The 18,089-nt window shown below is 40.6% G+C and overlaps 1 protein-coding gene across 1 annotated transcript in view; it reads right to left on the bottom strand.

Moving 5' to 3' along the window:
* Window positions 1-3,275: 3,275 nt before the first annotated feature.
* The window catches only part of PDHX (pyruvate dehydrogenase complex component X), a 62,469-nt gene continuing 47,655 nt past the window's right edge, over window positions 3,276-18,089 (bottom strand). Inside the window, exons 6-8 of the mRNA XM_072421558.1 lie at window positions 15,907-16,086; window positions 5,517-5,581; window positions 3,276-3,659 (exon numbers count right to left, since the gene is read on the bottom strand). Coding sequence (XP_072277659.1) covers window positions 3,395-3,659; window positions 5,517-5,581; window positions 15,907-16,086 — 510 coding nt within the window. The 3' untranslated portion in view covers window positions 3,276-3,394. The remainder of the gene's footprint in view (window positions 3,660-5,516; window positions 5,582-15,906; window positions 16,087-18,089) is intronic.

Raw genomic sequence — 18,089 nt, 5'->3', positions numbered from 1 at the left:
CAATAGCTCATTGGTTCAGGTCCAGAATCGCCTTTCACGGTCTGTATTTTTGCACCCATCTTTCTTTGTGTGAAATACTCAAAATGCTTCCCATTCCAGTGACCATTACTAAGAAGAGTAGAGTAATATGTTGGCTCTATATAAATCCTGTTTAATAATTATAATAATATTGAGCTCTTAGTGAATCAGAGGTTGTTGGGGGTTCCTTGAGCAATGAGTGGCTCTCAGATTAGTGACAGCAATGAACTTTTTGGCTAGCTGTAAGGGTGACATAAAACCCATGGCCAGCAATGTAAAAGGCATTTATCCTACTGATCACCAAACTAATATACTGTGAGCTGTGGATAGAATAATAATAGAAGGGGTTCCCCAAGACCTGAAAGTGATTTCAAAGATTTCTCCATGTTAAAAGAGGTCAATAAACACTGATCTAGAGGTTTGCCTGGAGTCGAGCTTTAGGATTAAAAAGTAACATTGGATAAGTGAGATTTAATCACCTAAGAGCGGATACAAAGGACAGCAATCAACACACAATGGCGGCTCAGAGATACAACAGGAAAATGCTGGCCGATTGCCATTAACAGGCCATGCCTCAGTGCAATACAAGAGATCCATTGAGCTGGGTAGACAGCGGTTGGCACTCCGCCTGGCATACACATCAGGACCGTACACCATTTAGATGCTGATGGAAAAGACACTGCTGGGATACCAAACAGGGGGAAATCTCTCCTTTATCATCTCAATGCAAAATTTCATTGTACAAGAGGTTTATTATATACAGACAGTTGGCACGGTGCAGGGAAGAGCTTGTTAAATGGGGTCAGGGAGAGGTGAAGTGCAAAGAGCAGGAGCAAAAGTAAAGGTCGTCCTCCATAATGAGTTCAGCAGAAAGCTTTTTCTACAGCACGAAAGCTGAAAAATTGGCCTTTTAGAAATGAGCACGGTAAACTAGCCAAAGCTTTGAATGATGGGCGGTTGGAAGTATTGTCCGTTTTTTTTTTTCACTGATGTCTAGGGTCCAAATTAGGGAAATAAACTTTTTGTCCTGGTGACCAATTTTTGATAGAGGTCATAAATAACATTTGCAGTTGTCGCCAGAAGATGAATATTGGAGAAATCCTTTTATTATAGGGGTATCTGTAATGTATTGTTGCTCACTATTGTCTATATTGTGCTCTGTACAGCGCTATGGAAGATAATGTTGCTACACAAATATTAAAAATAAAAGAAGACTATTGTTCACCCACTTTGGAAAGGTTTATTCACGCTTCCTGTTGCAGTCACTATTACAGGAGAAAACACAGTAAATCTCTCTAATGATCTTCTGTTACTGTGGACAAATTGTTACTGGAACAGGAAGTGAAATGAAACCTCAAAAGGACACAACAAAAACACAAATCTGATAGAAGTACTAACTTTTACTTTTTCTCAAAACAAGGAAATAAAAACCCATACGGATGGAAATGTAAACCAATATTGCGAATGAACCTGCTGAAAAATGCTGCTTGCCATCTATAGCTTTGACGGTTTATGAGTTGCTAACATAGAACAAATGCTTGGCGGTTCTCTTAGCTTAGGTAATAAGGTGATACTGTAACTGCTTCAGCCTTCCCTGTGCAAGAAACAAATTCAGGCCACGTCAACCCTCCACACTGATAAGGTGTTCATAGTGAAGGCAGCTAAGGAGCATTCACTTTACAAAGTGCACAATCTCTGCTGTTTCAGTAAATGAACCCTAGTGATTCAATATTTAAAGGGGTCTCTAGGCAGCCCCATGCCTCACCCCCATCTTACCGCCACCGTGCAAAAATAAAATTTCCCCAATTACTTACCTAAAAACAACAATGGTCATGTGATGCTGCAGTCCAGAGACTTCTATCTCCTTTCTTTCAAAAGAGGATGGGTCATTCTTTCGATATGCACATCATCGTCTGAGTGATATGATACTTTCTATTGGCTGTTCAGTGGTAAAGATCCAGAAAAGGACCCAGAGTGATGGGGTCTTTTAAGAAGTGATGGGTCTTTTAAGAAGAGGGGGAATGATAGTGTGGGCACAAACTACAGATTTGTATCACTGTTAGGCACACTCAATGGCTACTGGCATTTTGTAGACTGCCTTGGTGCTTAGTGATCACTTGGGGTGTAATCCTAACTATGCCATTGGTCTCTAATTATTAGAAAGGCTGCATTCACAGTGATTCCACTGGTCTCTAGTGATTGGATAGACTTCACAAGCATGTCCCTGCTGTCTAGTTATAGGCTGCATTGGGTTGTCAGGGTTGTCAATTCTTTATATGGGATAGGCTGATGTATCAGTGATATCTGTAAGACTCATGGAAATGGAAATATCTTGCACCGTCTGAAATATCATTGGTCTCCAGTGAAGGAATAAGGCTCCATTTTCAGTGATCACACTGGTTTCTAGTAAATGGGTAGGCAGCACTGTCAGAATGGTTGCTAGTCTTCAGTTATTGGATAGACCGAACTAATAGTGATGTCATTGGTCTCTATACAACTCATAGAATGCACCATTAGTTATGTCACTGGTCTCTAGTAAATGCTAGGCAGCAATGCCCTCCTATTGTGTGCGACTTCTCCCACCTCCTAGATTGTAAGCTCTTCTGGACAGGGCCTTCTCCTCCTCCTGCCACTGTCTGTATCTGTCTATCAATTGCAACCCATTTAATGTACAGTGCTGCGTAATATATTGGGGCCATATAAATCCTGCTTATTAATAATAATAATAATAATAACAGTGATGTTATTGGTCTCTAGTGAACTCCTGGAATGAACCATTAGTGATGTCACTGGTCTCTAGTGAATGGCTAGGCTGCAATCCCCCCCAATTGTGTGAGAGACTTCCTCCACCTCCTAGATTGCAAGCTCTTCTGGGCAGGGTCCTCTCCTGCTCCTGTGTCACTGTCTGTTTCTGCCTGTCATTTGCAATCCCTATTTAATGTACAGCGCTGCGTAATATATTGGTGCTATATAAATCCTGTTTATTAATAAAAACTAATAATTAAAAAATAATAATACAAGTGATGTCACTGGTTTCTAGTGAACTCCTAGAATGCACCATTAGTGAAGTCACTGGTATCTAGTGAACTTGTTGAATGCACCAATAGTGATGTCTTTGGTCTCTAGTGAACTCTTAAAATGCACCATCCATGATATCACTGGTTTCCATTGACATAACTAACCATTACCGAGCATACTTGCCATATGTTCATCAAGCCAATTGCAAGTTATTCACCCAAAAAAAGTTTCACACCGAATAGTTTCTAATAAGTTAGTTTGCTTTATTACGCCATCTGAAACAGTTATTTGTTCATAGTGATCACTAAACATTGCAGTTCTGTAACGTTTTCCATACAATGAGATAAAATACATTCATTCACAATAGGGCACATCGAATTGGGTTCTCCAAGTTGGCTCGGAAACGTTCAAGGAACATAGATGCCAGTTCATCGTCCACCAGGCGGCCGTCGCTGGATAGTGTAACGTTCAGCAGCTCCTTCTTGCAGATCTGAGGACTTCCTTCCTCATCCTCTGCCATGGCCAACTCAGTTCGGGAGCGTCCAATGGCCAGGATGCAAGACTGTGGAGGATTTATTACTGCGCTGAATCCGGTAATCCCAAACATGCCAAGATTGGAGATACTACAGGACCCATTAAAGAAAAAAACAAATTATTCTGCATTCAACACACACAAATGAACAGCAACATTGATATTTTAATCAATTTAATTAGAAGTTCTGGGAGGACTAATACATTTAATGGGGAAGTTTTGGTTCATGCCATGTTGCTTTTAAAATGATCAAATTTTGAACAAGAAGAGAAAGGGAGAAAAGGGGTCTTCAAGGCTAGTGTTCAGTGAATATGTTTCAAAATGTAAATGCAGGTACACTGTACATTAGAACATTTGTATGTCCATCACCCATTAGAAAGTCATGGGATGGAAACTGCTGAGCTATACAGAGAATCTCTACTCTGAGTATGTTACCCACCACATTTCGCCTACTGGATCCTTTAGGGCTATAAATGGGACGTATATGGTCCAATAGTTAGAAAGAAGGATGTCGATTGGTATGTATTCAGTAACATGGTACATATATGTAACATAGAATGTAGAAATATATACATGTTTTTTACAATTAGTCATAATTAACATTGATACTTAAAAACACAAATGGTGGGTACCTAGTATGACATTCATATTAGATACTAAGGAATAATAAACTCTCAGTTTACATCAGTATTTATCAACACTCAATTGCATCAATACTCAGTATTTACAGCAATACTTATACATATAAATAGCAGGCACATATTAGGATATTTATGACAGCAATATGGGATTCAGGAAAGTAATCTCATAGTAATGTTCACAATAGTTATTCATGTGCAGGGATCTTAAGGAGTGTGATCATCCTAAAAGGTATAAGAATGCTCCTTAAAATGATACTTTCCTTCATAGTATATATAAAGAACATTTATAGGTATGGGATGCCAGTGTATTGGTTATCATGAATTGCTTTTAACATGACACAAGAGCAGCAGTTACTACACTGTAGTAAAATGTAAATGAATGTAATTGGATGTATATATATGTATATAAAGTAAATCAAGCACTGATGAGTTACATGTCTGGAAACTATTACTTTCATCATCCGCCCCAGAAGCCAGCTGGTTGTACTCAGCAACCACTTAGCAGATTTTGAAGGTTCTAAAGCTATAAAATCTCTCCCCAGTGATATCTGACAGGTCTGTAAGGGATCACAGACCTATAACCAGCAACAAAAATAAAAAAAATGAAAAGTTGCCAGTCAACCAAAGTGTTAGACAAATGTCAACTAAATTTATATCTTTCCAGATGATTTATACCAAGCAAAATAAACCTAAAGATGGTGCTATGCATTTAAATATGGCGTCAATGGCAATGCTGAACTAAATACGGTTTATCTTGGGTTGTGGAGACCCAGCTACGTTAATTTCCTGTGACAATATATTCTTGGCCCCCGTTAGGGTTCTGGTCGATAAGGCTTCTTTGTAGGTGTGGTGGGGAGAATATCAATGAAAATCACAAAAAAAACATGGCTGGGCTCCAAATTGTATTGGCAAGTAGTTAATTGGCATTATAACAAACGCGTTTCAGGAGACTGACTGGACTTTCTTCATGGGTGAAATGTGGCCCTAGCTACACAGAAATGTCCCTACTGTAATGTTTACTGAGAGTAACAATGTAGTAAAGAATGAAAAGTCTTCTTATTTTGAAGCTGTCAAAGTGCAGCGTTTGTTGGCAGCTAGAACCAAGCTTGACTCCTGGAGAAGCCAAAGCTACAGAAACAGGTTTACTAATAACTAAAAAAAAGGCTGCCTCTTGTATGGCTCAGTGTACCCACACAGAAGACTAATAAATTTATTATAAAGCAAAAAAAGAAAAGGTTCATGAAAGGTTGGTTTACTATTATTTACCTTCATGCTAAACGTTATGTACCAAAGATGTTTGTTCATACCTGAATGAGCCTCCTTGATACTCCTCTGGTAACAGTTTTCCACTTCTTGCTTTCTGTGCCAAAACCTGTGAAACAAGGACAAAATGTATTTGCATTGATTTTTGTGGCCTATATTACTACTAAGCGTGTGCAAAAAATATTTTATGTAGGTCCACTGTGCAGTTGGGTAGAACTGGCATGCCTGCCAAAAAGGTGGTCAAGAAGAATCATTGAATAGGCATTAGAAGGTGGGACGAATGAGGTTTTTATATCTAGAGTCCATAACTGAGTCTATCAGCATTGGTTTATTGGATTATTTTCCAGACAGCATGGAGTTTATAGAAACCAGGTTTTTACCCCAGGGAGATCGTCCACAGAGACATGTCACAGTACAGTCTTAGAGGTAGCTTAGCAATGGCTTAAGTCTAACTTACAGCCTCGAGCCACAACCATCCCATACCTGCTCTTGGAAATAGGAATTTGCTTTGTTTGATTGAGAAAAAGGAATAATATAAATATATATATATATATATATATATATATATATATATATATATATATATATATATATATATATATTAGTCTAAAATCAGGATTATGATGTAGATACAAACTAAATAGAAACAGGCCTCCTAGGTGACATCTGTGTGTCTGCTGATGGACCTTGTTGCATCTTTCCCGCTATTCTGACAATGCCGGCAGCTGCTGATGCTTGTCACAGACTGGGCTCTGTGCACTGGGACCGAGTCAAGCTGCTACATCTGTTATACATGGTGTGGCAACTGCTGTTAACAATGGAGCGTGAAGTTCATGCCGTAGACTGTTCTCCAGCCGCCTGAGGTCCACACCCTGGTAGTATCAGAGGTGCTATTTCTACACAAGGAATCAGATGCAGAACAGTATTTTTAAAGGGAACTACATAATGCTGCATGTCATTTTTAACTTCTACTAATGGAAATTCAGATAGTTTAAAATTAGAGTCTGTTGAAATCAAAAAGGACAAGCCTTGAACTGTGAATCATTGTTCTTAGTGCATGTTTACTTTGAAGAATAACATAACATTTATTAAACAATCATTTAAACCCACCACCCCATACAAGTGCTACACTAATCCACCCCCAAAGTTGCCTACCTATTGTGATTGGAAGGGCAGAAGTCTGGAGTTTTGGAATTTACATTCATCTTCACATACCTTCTTCCCCTACCTGTTCAGTATAGCCCCAAAGCCCTAGGGTTAGTGTCATCCCTATGAACCTGAGCATAAGCAGGAGGGAAAAATGAAGGGGTAAGAAATGTGTTAAAACTACACCTCCTCTACCTATTTTTATGGCATAGGCAGGGTAAGCTGGGATTGCCGGGTATCCTGAGAACCAAAGATGATGCTGCAGTGTTCCCCCCAGAAACCTTTTTTAGCTGGGTGGGGGAAAGCTGTAACCAGGTGGTCAAATAGTTGGCAGGCAAGAGGAAAAATTTTGTATAAATTGATTATAGTTTTCCTTAGCAAAACTGGCAAACTGCTGTCTCCGACATCTCACATACAAAGCTCAACCTGAGCAATTGTCTGATGGTGGCTACTGAAATTTACTACTAAAACTGGGCTACTGAAAAAGTATTGGGTGGTGTGCCCAGCTAAAAGGAGCTGCGAAGAACATTGCCAGATTCCCTGGAGGAACTGGGACTGTAAGATTATTGCAGAAGGGATATACCCTGTCCCTTTCTGCAATAATGATCTGCCAGATTATGGATAATTAAAAGTTGTACTTTAGTTCTGCTCTAAGGGTTATTTACCTATTTGCACTGGCATAGCACGTGTGCATTCCCAGGGGTTACCATACCCTATGTCATTCAAATGAATGGGCTGCCCAAAATTCAATGTGCATCGGAACTGCACTATTTTAGCTGCACACTGCAACATAGTATAGTGCCTTACCCAGCCATGAAGAGCAAGTAGACCGAGGTGTTGGGTGACATTCAGAATGAACATGTGAGATGAGCACTGCGGTAACACATGTGCTAAATATGTGAACGTGTCCTCAGTGTTTACATGCATGAAGAGGTAGAAGCAGCAGCTTGGCCTGTGTGAACCTGAGGGGTGTGGACGGAACTGATGGAGAAAGAAGCATGTGTCGTCTGAACATGTCAGCACAGGGTAATATTTAAACATCACGGATAACACCCATTTCCACAGTGAAGTAGAAACAGTGAGATTGCACTGTCTGAAAATAGCCAAAATCCCAGTCATAAGGCAGACAATCATCCTCCTGTAGGCCGGGGTGTGGCAGTCAGTTAAAGGCTTTATCTGGAGTTACACAAGCATCTTATTGCCTTCTCAGCATGCAGACTTCGAAACAACTGCACCTGGTTTCATGGCATATTAATCATTTATTATTTCCTTATGCAGAACACGTACTGCACTTCCCTTGATCTACACCAAGCTTCCTCAAATTAGGTTTATGTTCCGTTGGTCCTATTCTGTCTCATTCACAAACTTAGAACTGTTATAATAACAAACACTTACTACATGGATTCTTAAATCTGAAATTCAAGATCACTGATGGAATAAATACACGTGATCTATTTAACAAAGAGTTTGTATTTCTGATCAGTCAGATTCGCTGCATTTAAGGTTACAGGTAAAGTTACACAAAGAGGTGTTGTCCCTTCTCCAGTCTTTGGGCAGTGAACGGAGATGGAACAAACTTTTAAGCTCTTCTCTCTCTGGTCATATAAGGTCTCTTTTTTGTATTTTAAGTTAAACTAAAGTTAAACTTGAAGAGCTGTGGATCATTCAGGGCTTAACAGCAGAAAGGGACAATGTCCCTTCTGCAATAAATCTTACCTGCCTGATCACTCTGTAGAACTGTCAAAAATCATTGAGAATGTGCAGCTCAGTGTTAGTTGCCAGGATATCCAGAAATCCTGGCTTCCCCTGCGCTTGCCGGGACTGAGTGAACTCCTGTGTGCCTTAGCAGGAGTTATGCCATCTTAGCTGAGCCAATCAAAATGGCCGAAGATTGCAAGGAAAAAGAGAAGAAAGAATAAGATTGGAGCACCCTGCAAGAGAATGGGGACAGGTGAGTAACATAGGGTTTAGTTCTGCTTTACAAGGTTTGAATAGTTTAAATGTGTATTCTGCCTACCATAGTTGCTGATCTTGTTCTTGGCCATTTAAGAGTTGGAAGGAGCCTGCAGGCAGTGCCGTGAGACGGAACACGGAATGGCGAGTACAGCAGGGTTTAGTTCCGCTTTAAGCACTGCAGCACAACTGCTTAGCTTCTTGTCCTGCTTCCACCTCCCCACTTTAAACTCTGCTATGCTTCAAGGAGTTCTCATACCAAGTGAAATCCAGGTATTTGCTCTGCTTTGTATATCATATATAAATATACAGACATGGGCCAGGTTCACACTCGTGCCCTAATTCAGGTGCATTACAATGCATTTTGCTGCAGGTTGTGTAAAAACAACCTTATGATTTGAATGGGCTGCCACACTTCACTTGCTAAGCTCCTGTAGCTCTCCTATAATCTCTCCTGCTTACTAGGAGAACAAGATGGCTGTAAATAATTCCCCAGCAGAGAAGGGAGAGGTGGCTGTGACCACATGTATAGGTAGCTATAATGACATAACACACTTGTGGGTGGGAGAGGGGATGACAAGGGAGGAATTTGTGACATCATACAAAATGTATATGTGGTGTGAAAGTGTAAAGAAGAAGAACTGACAAAGCCATATAATCATTACATGAGTGTGGTGGTGAAAGATGATATAATAGGGACTATACCTAAAATGTAATTTCTCGTGCATTAAAGGGGATTACCAGCATAACTGGAAATTCCCGACCATTCCCCAATGTCCATGGGACTGGGGGGGGGGGTTCTTTGGGAGACTGATCTCCCATAACAGACATCAGTGCCACCTGTTGGTGGAAGTTTTCATTGCTGCAATTACAATTATGCTCCATGGGAGAAATTGTGTTAGTGATTAGCCCATCAAAAACTTAAGGCCTTAATACTGGAGGTCTTAGTACTGGCTGCTCTTTGGGACACTTTTTCGACACTATTTCGTTATAATGCAGTGGGGTCTCAAGCTGCTTTCCCTTATTACGAAGCACTTTTAGTGCTGGAGGGGCAAATATTATTTAAAAGCAACAGAATATTTTAGTAGCTTTTAAGTCTGGCTAAATAAATTCCTGACGTATCCAGCAACAGTATCAAATATCTCTTTGTTTCAATAAAAGCCATCATTGAGCTCTAGCCAAGTGACTCTGCATGGGCTGACATGACAACAAGTTACACAAGAGAACTTGTCTATGAAGGTCAAGAGACTGCAAAAATATTATTTTAGTGTTTGTAATCTAAAAATCATCATAGGTGGGGAAGAAGCATCTCCCAGAACAAGTATCAAATAAACACCAAGGATATACAAAACCCATTAAATGCTATCCACATGTAACAACCCTATTATGGAACACCAAATAGAACATCAATGGGGTTCTGGAATGAGTCACAAAAGAATTGGTATTCCCAGATGATTATTTCCCAATGAATTAGTAAATTCCACTATGTCATGAACACACCATGTACAAGACTCAAGAGTTATTTTGTGCCCAGTCTGCATGGAGGTATTCCTGCTATAGCCTTTTAGTATTGGGAAGTATTTTGCTGGTAAATACCCGAAAAAAGCACATATGCCGCAAAATGGGACCTTTGCTTTCTGTTTAGGACAAGCAATTTCTTTGCAGGGGTCCAACACATCTACTTAGTTATACATTTTCTTAAAAAAGGGAATGTGAGCTTTGCTGGTTGCAGAGCTATAATCTAACTCAGAAGTGGGGGTGTTAGACCTCTACAGAGATAACTGCATTCAAAAGAGAGCAGGGGTCCTAATGCAGAAAGGAACACTAGGACATTGAATACCTTTCATCTTTAATGCTGGAAGAGTTTTCTGTAAGCACCCATTTCCCACCCTGATGCTTGGAAGTCCAATCACGGAGACAGGTATACAAAGTGGTTTTACATGACTAATCATTACAGCAACTGGCAAGGCAGAAGATGATGGGAGTGCTAATTACAGCAAAACTCCAGCCAAAAAGAAAAAAAAAGTGTGGATTGTTCGATAAGTGCTAAAATAACAAAAGCTTTACTAAAATCTGAGATTTACCCAACATCACTTTTTTGCTCCTACATGTCCTCTGATGGCCAGCATTGTTTTTCCTACTTCCTCTAAACCCAGGTTGTCCTGGACTCACCTCCAGGCTGCAAAATGGGCAGTGAAATGAGAAGCATTGAGCTTGTCTCGCTCTCTCTGGTTTTAAAGTAGCACTAACTTTGGGACAGGTTTTTATTGCAGAATGCGACAGATTATGTCCATTCTGCAACAACCTGTCTGATCGTGGTCCAGCTGACAATTTTTCCTAGGGATACCTGGTGATCTTGGCTTCACTTGCTTGTGTAGGGAATGAATGATCTCCAGTGTGCCTATGCAGGAATTTTGGCATTCGGGTCTGGTCAATCAAGATGGCCAATGATCGTTCGCAGGAAGAAAAGAAGGATGAAGATGGCAGTGTCCTGTGACAGGATGCGGACAGGTGAGAGTTGTGAGTATAGCACTCGTTTTAAATTTACCTATAAATATAGCATAAATATAAACATATGTGGGTCTTTGCAAAATATAAACTAGGAGTAGGCAGTGAGATAGCCAATAGCGGATTTTTTCCCTGGAAAGATTTCAGCATTGCCCATTGCACCATCTACATTTGTAAATACAATATCCTAACGACTAAAATTACTTCACACACAACTAAATCCATGTCAAATGGGGATTTTCAATGCAAACATTTGTAAATGGCACTGTTGGTTTTTGTTTATCAGTCCTTGAACTAGAAATTGGTCAGTGACTGGAAAGCTGTCATGAGTTGTGGAACACTACAGGCCCTTGATTGTCACTCTTTACACAAAGGACACGAGTGTTTAATTGGCATGAGGAAACAAACCAAGCCTAAACAAATATATATTTACGAGCTGTGTGGTCCAAACTATTTCACCGAACCAAAAAGTGCCTGTCGTTTGTTATGGATGTCTCGAGTCTGCCTGAACGAGCATCACATGATCACTGTGAACTAAATGGATCATGAGATGTCAAGTTTACACACTCGGGTGGTGAAAATCTCAAAAATGCAGTAATGGACTTTAGCGAAAATGGAATGTTTGCACAATTGTGTTTTTTTAGAGCTCCACTAGAAGTTTGTTGCAGTATGCTTGTTGAGGGAACATTGCAAAGTCAATGTCATAAGGTTCTTCTAAATGTAAAAATCAATGTAGTGTAATAAAAAAAGCAAAAAAAAAAAAAAAAGACCTGTAAAGTTTCTATCTTCTATCTTTTCACCTGGACTGCATTTGATTTGCTGATGGAATTCGCTACAAAAGGCAATGTAATTATCTATTAGAACATATATGTATATACATATATAGAACATAAAAATCAGCTCCTGGTAATTTAATAATGGGACAGATCACAAGAAGGGGGTATACTGCTTAGGTGGAGATGTGGACAGACTACCCTTGACTTCCCAAAGGGTTTGAGAATTTTAAATATGTACTTTGCCCACCATAGTTGCTGATCCCATTTCTGTCCAGTCCTGCAGGGAGTGCATTTGGGAAAAGATTTGACTGCATCACAGACAGCATAAACAACAATGTGTTCCCTATTAATCAGTTACCTGAGAACAGGTAGTGGGGTGCGCGATAAAAAAAATTGAAGCAGCTAGGCTGTGTTCCTAATATGTATTCTGAGGCTCAGGTTATAAATGCCTTTATCAGCAGCTGTCAGTCCTAAGGTGTGCAGCATTTCTAGACACACTGCACTGCCATACAGGCCACCCAGGGAACCACTCATAGGTTACGCCAAGCCCCTATGAATGAAATAACTAAAATGGAATAAATGAAACGGTAGGCTAGATGATGCTGGATATCTTCCATTGAGGTGGGTTCATATGACCAATGCATCTTCCAATGTGCACAATGGGAAGCTCAGTGTCCAGGGAAAGAGCTGGAACCAGTGTACAAGACTGAAGGGAAGGCTGGAGTGTAGCTTTAAGTTTATGTTTATAGTGTTCATGCAGAGTTGTTGAAAAGGTGAGATGTAATGATGTTTTTTCGAAAATGACATTTAGCATCACTAGGGAGCTCTTGCATGTAAACAAGCCAATGCATAAATATAATAAAATTAAACACACTGTCGGATTCTCAGAATAAAAACAGGAAGTTCTCTAACACAGCAGACCTGATCACAGATAAGCAGCATCCCAGTACAGATTACATTCTCAGCTCTATAATATAATTATGCCAGATTAGGATGCTGGTGTCAGACTTTGGCAAGGGCAAACCACCTATGCTGACCAAATGTCCTGTCTATGAACAGCCCTCCCCACCACACTGCCAATGTGGAATCAATATAAAAAGATGATGTATAACAGACAACCTTCATGAGGTTTGCTCTAAAGCAGTTCTCAAATGTTAGGAAATCAGAAAAGTTAATTTAGGTGAAACTTCTGAAAAATCATGTGCTTGTTAAGGAGATTTCCTCATGCGTCCCATCCAGGGGACAACTAAACAAGGAGTTTACATCACCAGCTTACTCCATATAAATTTCCCAAAAATATGTTTCCAAAAGTGTAAACGTTGCTCCCCAAGACTTCATTCTGGGACATATTTTAGCAATTATAGTTTAACTGATCCTTTAAGTTGCCACCCTAGCCAATCAGGTGTGTTTATTGCATGTGTTGACTATGAACATGCTGACAAGAGGAGAGCGCAGAATGAGCAAAGCTTATCTGCAGTTGTTGCTTCAGTGTCCAATCATACGCTGGGAGGTCGGGTTAACTTTAATACTTACCTGCAGCAAAAGTCATGACACCAGTCTGGCTCTCCTATCTAGAAGGACTATGGAAATATGAATGAAATAAGCCCTTGGATAGCCAGAAGAGATACTTTAATTTTAGAAGATGGTCTTTAGGTCCTTGATAAAAAAAATCTCTCTCTAATAAAATAATTTTTATTCTTTTGTATGGCCAACAGTAAAATTTCCTAGCATTGTAGCTGCCACTTTGAGTACCATACAGTTCCTTCTTATCAGTGTAAACAAATTACAAATCCAACAGGGAGAGGAGAGGGAAACCTGCTGGTAATGGCTGGGCCCATTGTACACATCTAAGAACACAATTATTGGGATTTCACCACCAGAGTCCCTTGGAGATATGACAGACATTCACATATCAGCATCTACGAAAATCAAAATATCATTCTGGGTGGACTGTCTGGGCTGGCTTAAAAACATGAACAACTCACGTTTGCTTCTCTCCATGATAGGAAATTATTATATTTACTTCAATTTATCTGTCTGGATACCAGGATACTAAACATATAAAGATTTAGTATGAAGCAACTGGAAGCAATTAGCATTGTTGCTTTGTAATTCATTATCATAGTGTGAGTAAACCTCCACTAATATAATATCTGTCATGAAGGTCTTTGATCATTGTGGTATTTGCTCCTGTGTAAACCATTAGACAAACCTCCAATAGAGACTACAAGTGGCTGTTGTAGCAGGCATGGCCATTTCAGGTTTGTGGTTGACTGCAGTGTTCTACCATAGGCTCAACCAGGGTTTCAACTGCTTACATTCAACTGAATAGGAATCATTTTGTGCACACAGAGGATCACAGCACGGTTGCTGAAAGTGGCATGTCTCTCCCGGACATGCAGTTGCTTTTTCTCCACTGGAGGAAGAACAGGACTGCAGCTGCAAGGACACTGCATGCAGACGTGTTAAGGCGTGGTTTGCCACTCCTGGGTGAATAGCAGCAGTTTGCTTTGTGATTGGAAGCAGATAACTGCACTGATCTTCAATATAAGTGTGAAAGGGACCTTAAGCTACGTACACACTTCCAATTATTATCGTCGGAAAACGAACGACGAACGTTCCTGCACGATATACACGAACGATCGTATAGCACCGATCCTGCACATAGAGGTAACGACACGATCGTTCGTAGATATTGTACACACAATAGATACGATCGTTTAAGCGATAGAGGAACTATGTGCACGACAGGAAAGTGAACGGACGTTCGTTCATCACGCATGCTCAGACCATGGACGATCAACGAACGACCGTACACACGAACGATGTTCAACGATCGTCGCCCAATCCGATCCGCCGGTCCGGTCGTTCGTTTCCAACAATTTTCCTCGTTCGTCGGCGTCGTTGGTTACTTTTTTACGAACGATTTTTTTGCCCAATCGATCGTTCGTCGTTCGATTGGAACGATAAAAATTGGAAGTGTGTACGCACCTTTAAAGAGACCCTGTTGTCAATCTGTTCATTTTAACAATCTTTTCAAAAGATAACATCTGCATGTAACACATGTTTGCATGGTATTTAGCTCTAAATGTCTCCCTTATGTAAAAATCCAAAAAGCCCGGAGACTGCTGTGGTGCACGGCCAACTAAAGAGTGGCATTTAAAATACTTTATTTTGCTGTACGTTGACATGAAATTTTTTTTTTAAAGCAGAACAAAAAAATTACACTTACCTTTAATTCCGCAGGTCCCTCGATGGCGCTGGTCCTTCCAACGATCTGGTGCCTCATTGTCCTGGGATTCCTCATCAGAGGAAGTGCTGGGCGCCACCATCTTCAGTCTTCTCTTCCGGTCTTCTTTCCTTGTTACCTTATCTCGCACTGCGCAGTTGTGAGATTGAGTGACGTAGCTGCTGTAGAGGGGAAAAAAAGAGAGCCAATCTCACTGCGCATGCGTGAGGTCAGCATCTCTTTTCCCTTGAAGAAAAAATTCCCAAGCCAGAGCCTTCTGGGATGCCCGGTGTAGGTATCCCAGTAAGCTCTGCGCTCCCATTAAGACTTGATTGCCGCAGCGTTGCTGGCTTTATTTATTTAAAAAAGGATGTTGCAACATTTTACTGTATATAGAAGGGTTGTCTAGCCTTCTATTTAAAGTAAAAATGTTGAGTTTAGGTACGCTTTAAGTGACAGGTTAAATGGTAAGCACACACAGGTAAGCACACGTGAAAATACACTTCAGGTGAATGGGTGTGAAAAGGCCTATCATCATTCTTGGTGCTCATCACAACCAGCGCCTGTTTCCTATGCAGAACAGCAAAACGAAAAAAAAAGCCATCACAGGCTTTTCTTCCTCAGCTATCTTTACTCAAGACACCTATAAGACATTGCTAAAAGTTTAGTCAATGAAATTTACACCCATTGACTTGTGTGTGTAGGCAGCAAAATCGGGTTTTTTTTAAGAATATTTTTCTCTGCTTTGTGATGGAAATAGCTCAGGTGCAGCTGTCAAGCAGCTGCGACACATTCTGGGCACGTGTCACAAATGTGTCTCACCTTTGCAGTCTCTGCAATTTCTTGAATTCCCTTGTTGCTGGCTTGTCTTATTATAGGAGTGATTAGGCCTCGGTCGGTTGCCACGGCGATAGAGATGTCAATGGACTCCAACTGGCTGGGGCCTTCTCCGTTCCATGTGACATTTACCTCAGGCATTTGCTGGGGGTAGAAAGGAAGAAGCCATTAGAGCGATCTATGTTCAGAAAACTTGGCAATATAAGCAAGCTGAAAATAAATAAATAGATGTGGATGTAAATGTAAATAAAAATGCGGACTGTAATCTGTGACTTTATGATGGATGCAGAAAAATTACAGCTAAGTTATACAATAGGTTGAGCATATATAAAAAGCCTGTGGTCAGGCTATGGGCATTCAATTATTAATGTGCTGTTAATCAGTCTATGCTCAGAATTCACAGTAGAAACAAATCCAGCCACTCAGCAGCTCAGCTCCCCTCTTATGGTAACTTATTCTTACATTACCTTGCACCCTCCTGCCACTTGGCAGCTTGGATTACCCTACTCACCCTTTGCATCAACTTTTGCCAAGAGGTTACCCTAAGTTTGCCCCCTTAGCAGTAACTCAGCAGCTCAGCTAACCCTGCTTCCCATTTCCAGAAGCAACAAATGTTTCCCTGGCCAAACCCTTCTAACAGTGATTCTGCATCTCAAATAATCGACGCTGCCTCTTTGCAAATGTAACTCAGGAGCTCCAGGTTATCTGTTACCATGCTGGTAAAAGTAAAGCAGCTGCTACGTTCATCTTGTCCCCTCTTTGTAGAGGTACCTCAGCAGCTCAGTTTTTTTTGTTCCCACTCTCATAAAAGTAAAAAACAGTAGCTCAGATCATCTTGTTCTCTCTCTGCAGATGTATCTCCATGATCAGATTCGTCTGTTCCTGTACTCCTAAAAGTAAAACAGGAGCTCAGTTAATCCTGTTTTCTCCCAGACTTCAACACTTCTGATCTTTAACGTAAAAAGAACACAAGCTCTACAAAGAGAGAAGCTGAGCTGCTGAGAAAAAGCCTTCTATATCTTTGGAGACTTCACCATGAACCTTGAGACCTAAATGTCCCACAGTGCCTGCAGCTACAGAGGCCAAGAGCTCATTCACTACTTGTTAAGAATATATGAATACTTAAAATGTCCGATGTCCGTAAACAGATTCACTTAAAGCAAAGCTTCTAATTACGTTTTGATGAGAATTTACAAATATGCACATGTAATTCAGGTTAGCCATGCTCCTTTAGTGATCTGTTTGCTGGTGGCAACTCCCCAGGAACACTAATGAGAGTGCTTATTTGCCCCATGTATCGTCCATCCATTGCTGGTCAAAATTTATATCAAGCTGGTCTGTTTTACATTTATATCTACTGTATATATTGCTCATTAATTCAGTCTTCCAGTGCATTTTGTGGAAGTTTGACCTTACAAACCCATGGAGCAGGACGTCCTATACACAGATCTACGTCCGCTTTTATACAAAACTTGGCATATGGGTAAATGGCAGTCTGGAGCCTCTGTAATACAATGACAGGAGAGGGGAACCAAGCTCTGCTTAGACAGAGCCAGCGAATGGAACAAAAGAGCAAGTCACCCGGAACTCCCCAAAGGATACCTTCTACAAACTAAAACAACGGCAGAAGGAATACATTTGTTTCCTATTTGCCCCGTGTCAGTACAATGAATTTTCCTATCCAGTACACACAGCGGAGAAGGCGTTCTGTACTGGCAGACATGAGCCGGCTGTTAAGCTGTTTGACTGGGAGGGGGTGATGTGGACGTTGCTCATACACAGAACTTCTGCTCAGGGAGAAGCCACACGGATCGGGAAGCGCAGCATGTGCTGACTGGGGGAGGTTTATTGACCACCTGTGGCTGTACTCCATGTCCAATACAGGCTTATACAACAGGGCAAAGGTGATAGCCCAGTTATGGTTAATAAATAGATTTCAGACACACTATAAGACCAAGAGTGGTCTGACCATCACATTTGCTATATGGCCAAACATTTGTGGGCACCCCTTACAATTACAATAGGATCAGTTGTTTGCAGTGAGGGGTACAATTTTATTATAATAACAAAACAAGTCAAACAATTGAGTGTTTCCAACTTTGTGGCAACAGATTGTGAAAGGTCCTTTTCTTTTCCAGCATGACTGTAGCCCTGTGCACAAAGTCAGC

This window comes from Pyxicephalus adspersus, chromosome 9, assembly GCF_032062135.1.
Source record: "Pyxicephalus adspersus chromosome 9, UCB_Pads_2.0, whole genome shotgun sequence".
Lineage (NCBI taxonomy): Eukaryota > Metazoa > Chordata > Amphibia > Anura > Pyxicephalidae > Pyxicephalus > Pyxicephalus adspersus.
This window is presented reverse-complemented; position numbering and strand designations above follow the sequence as displayed.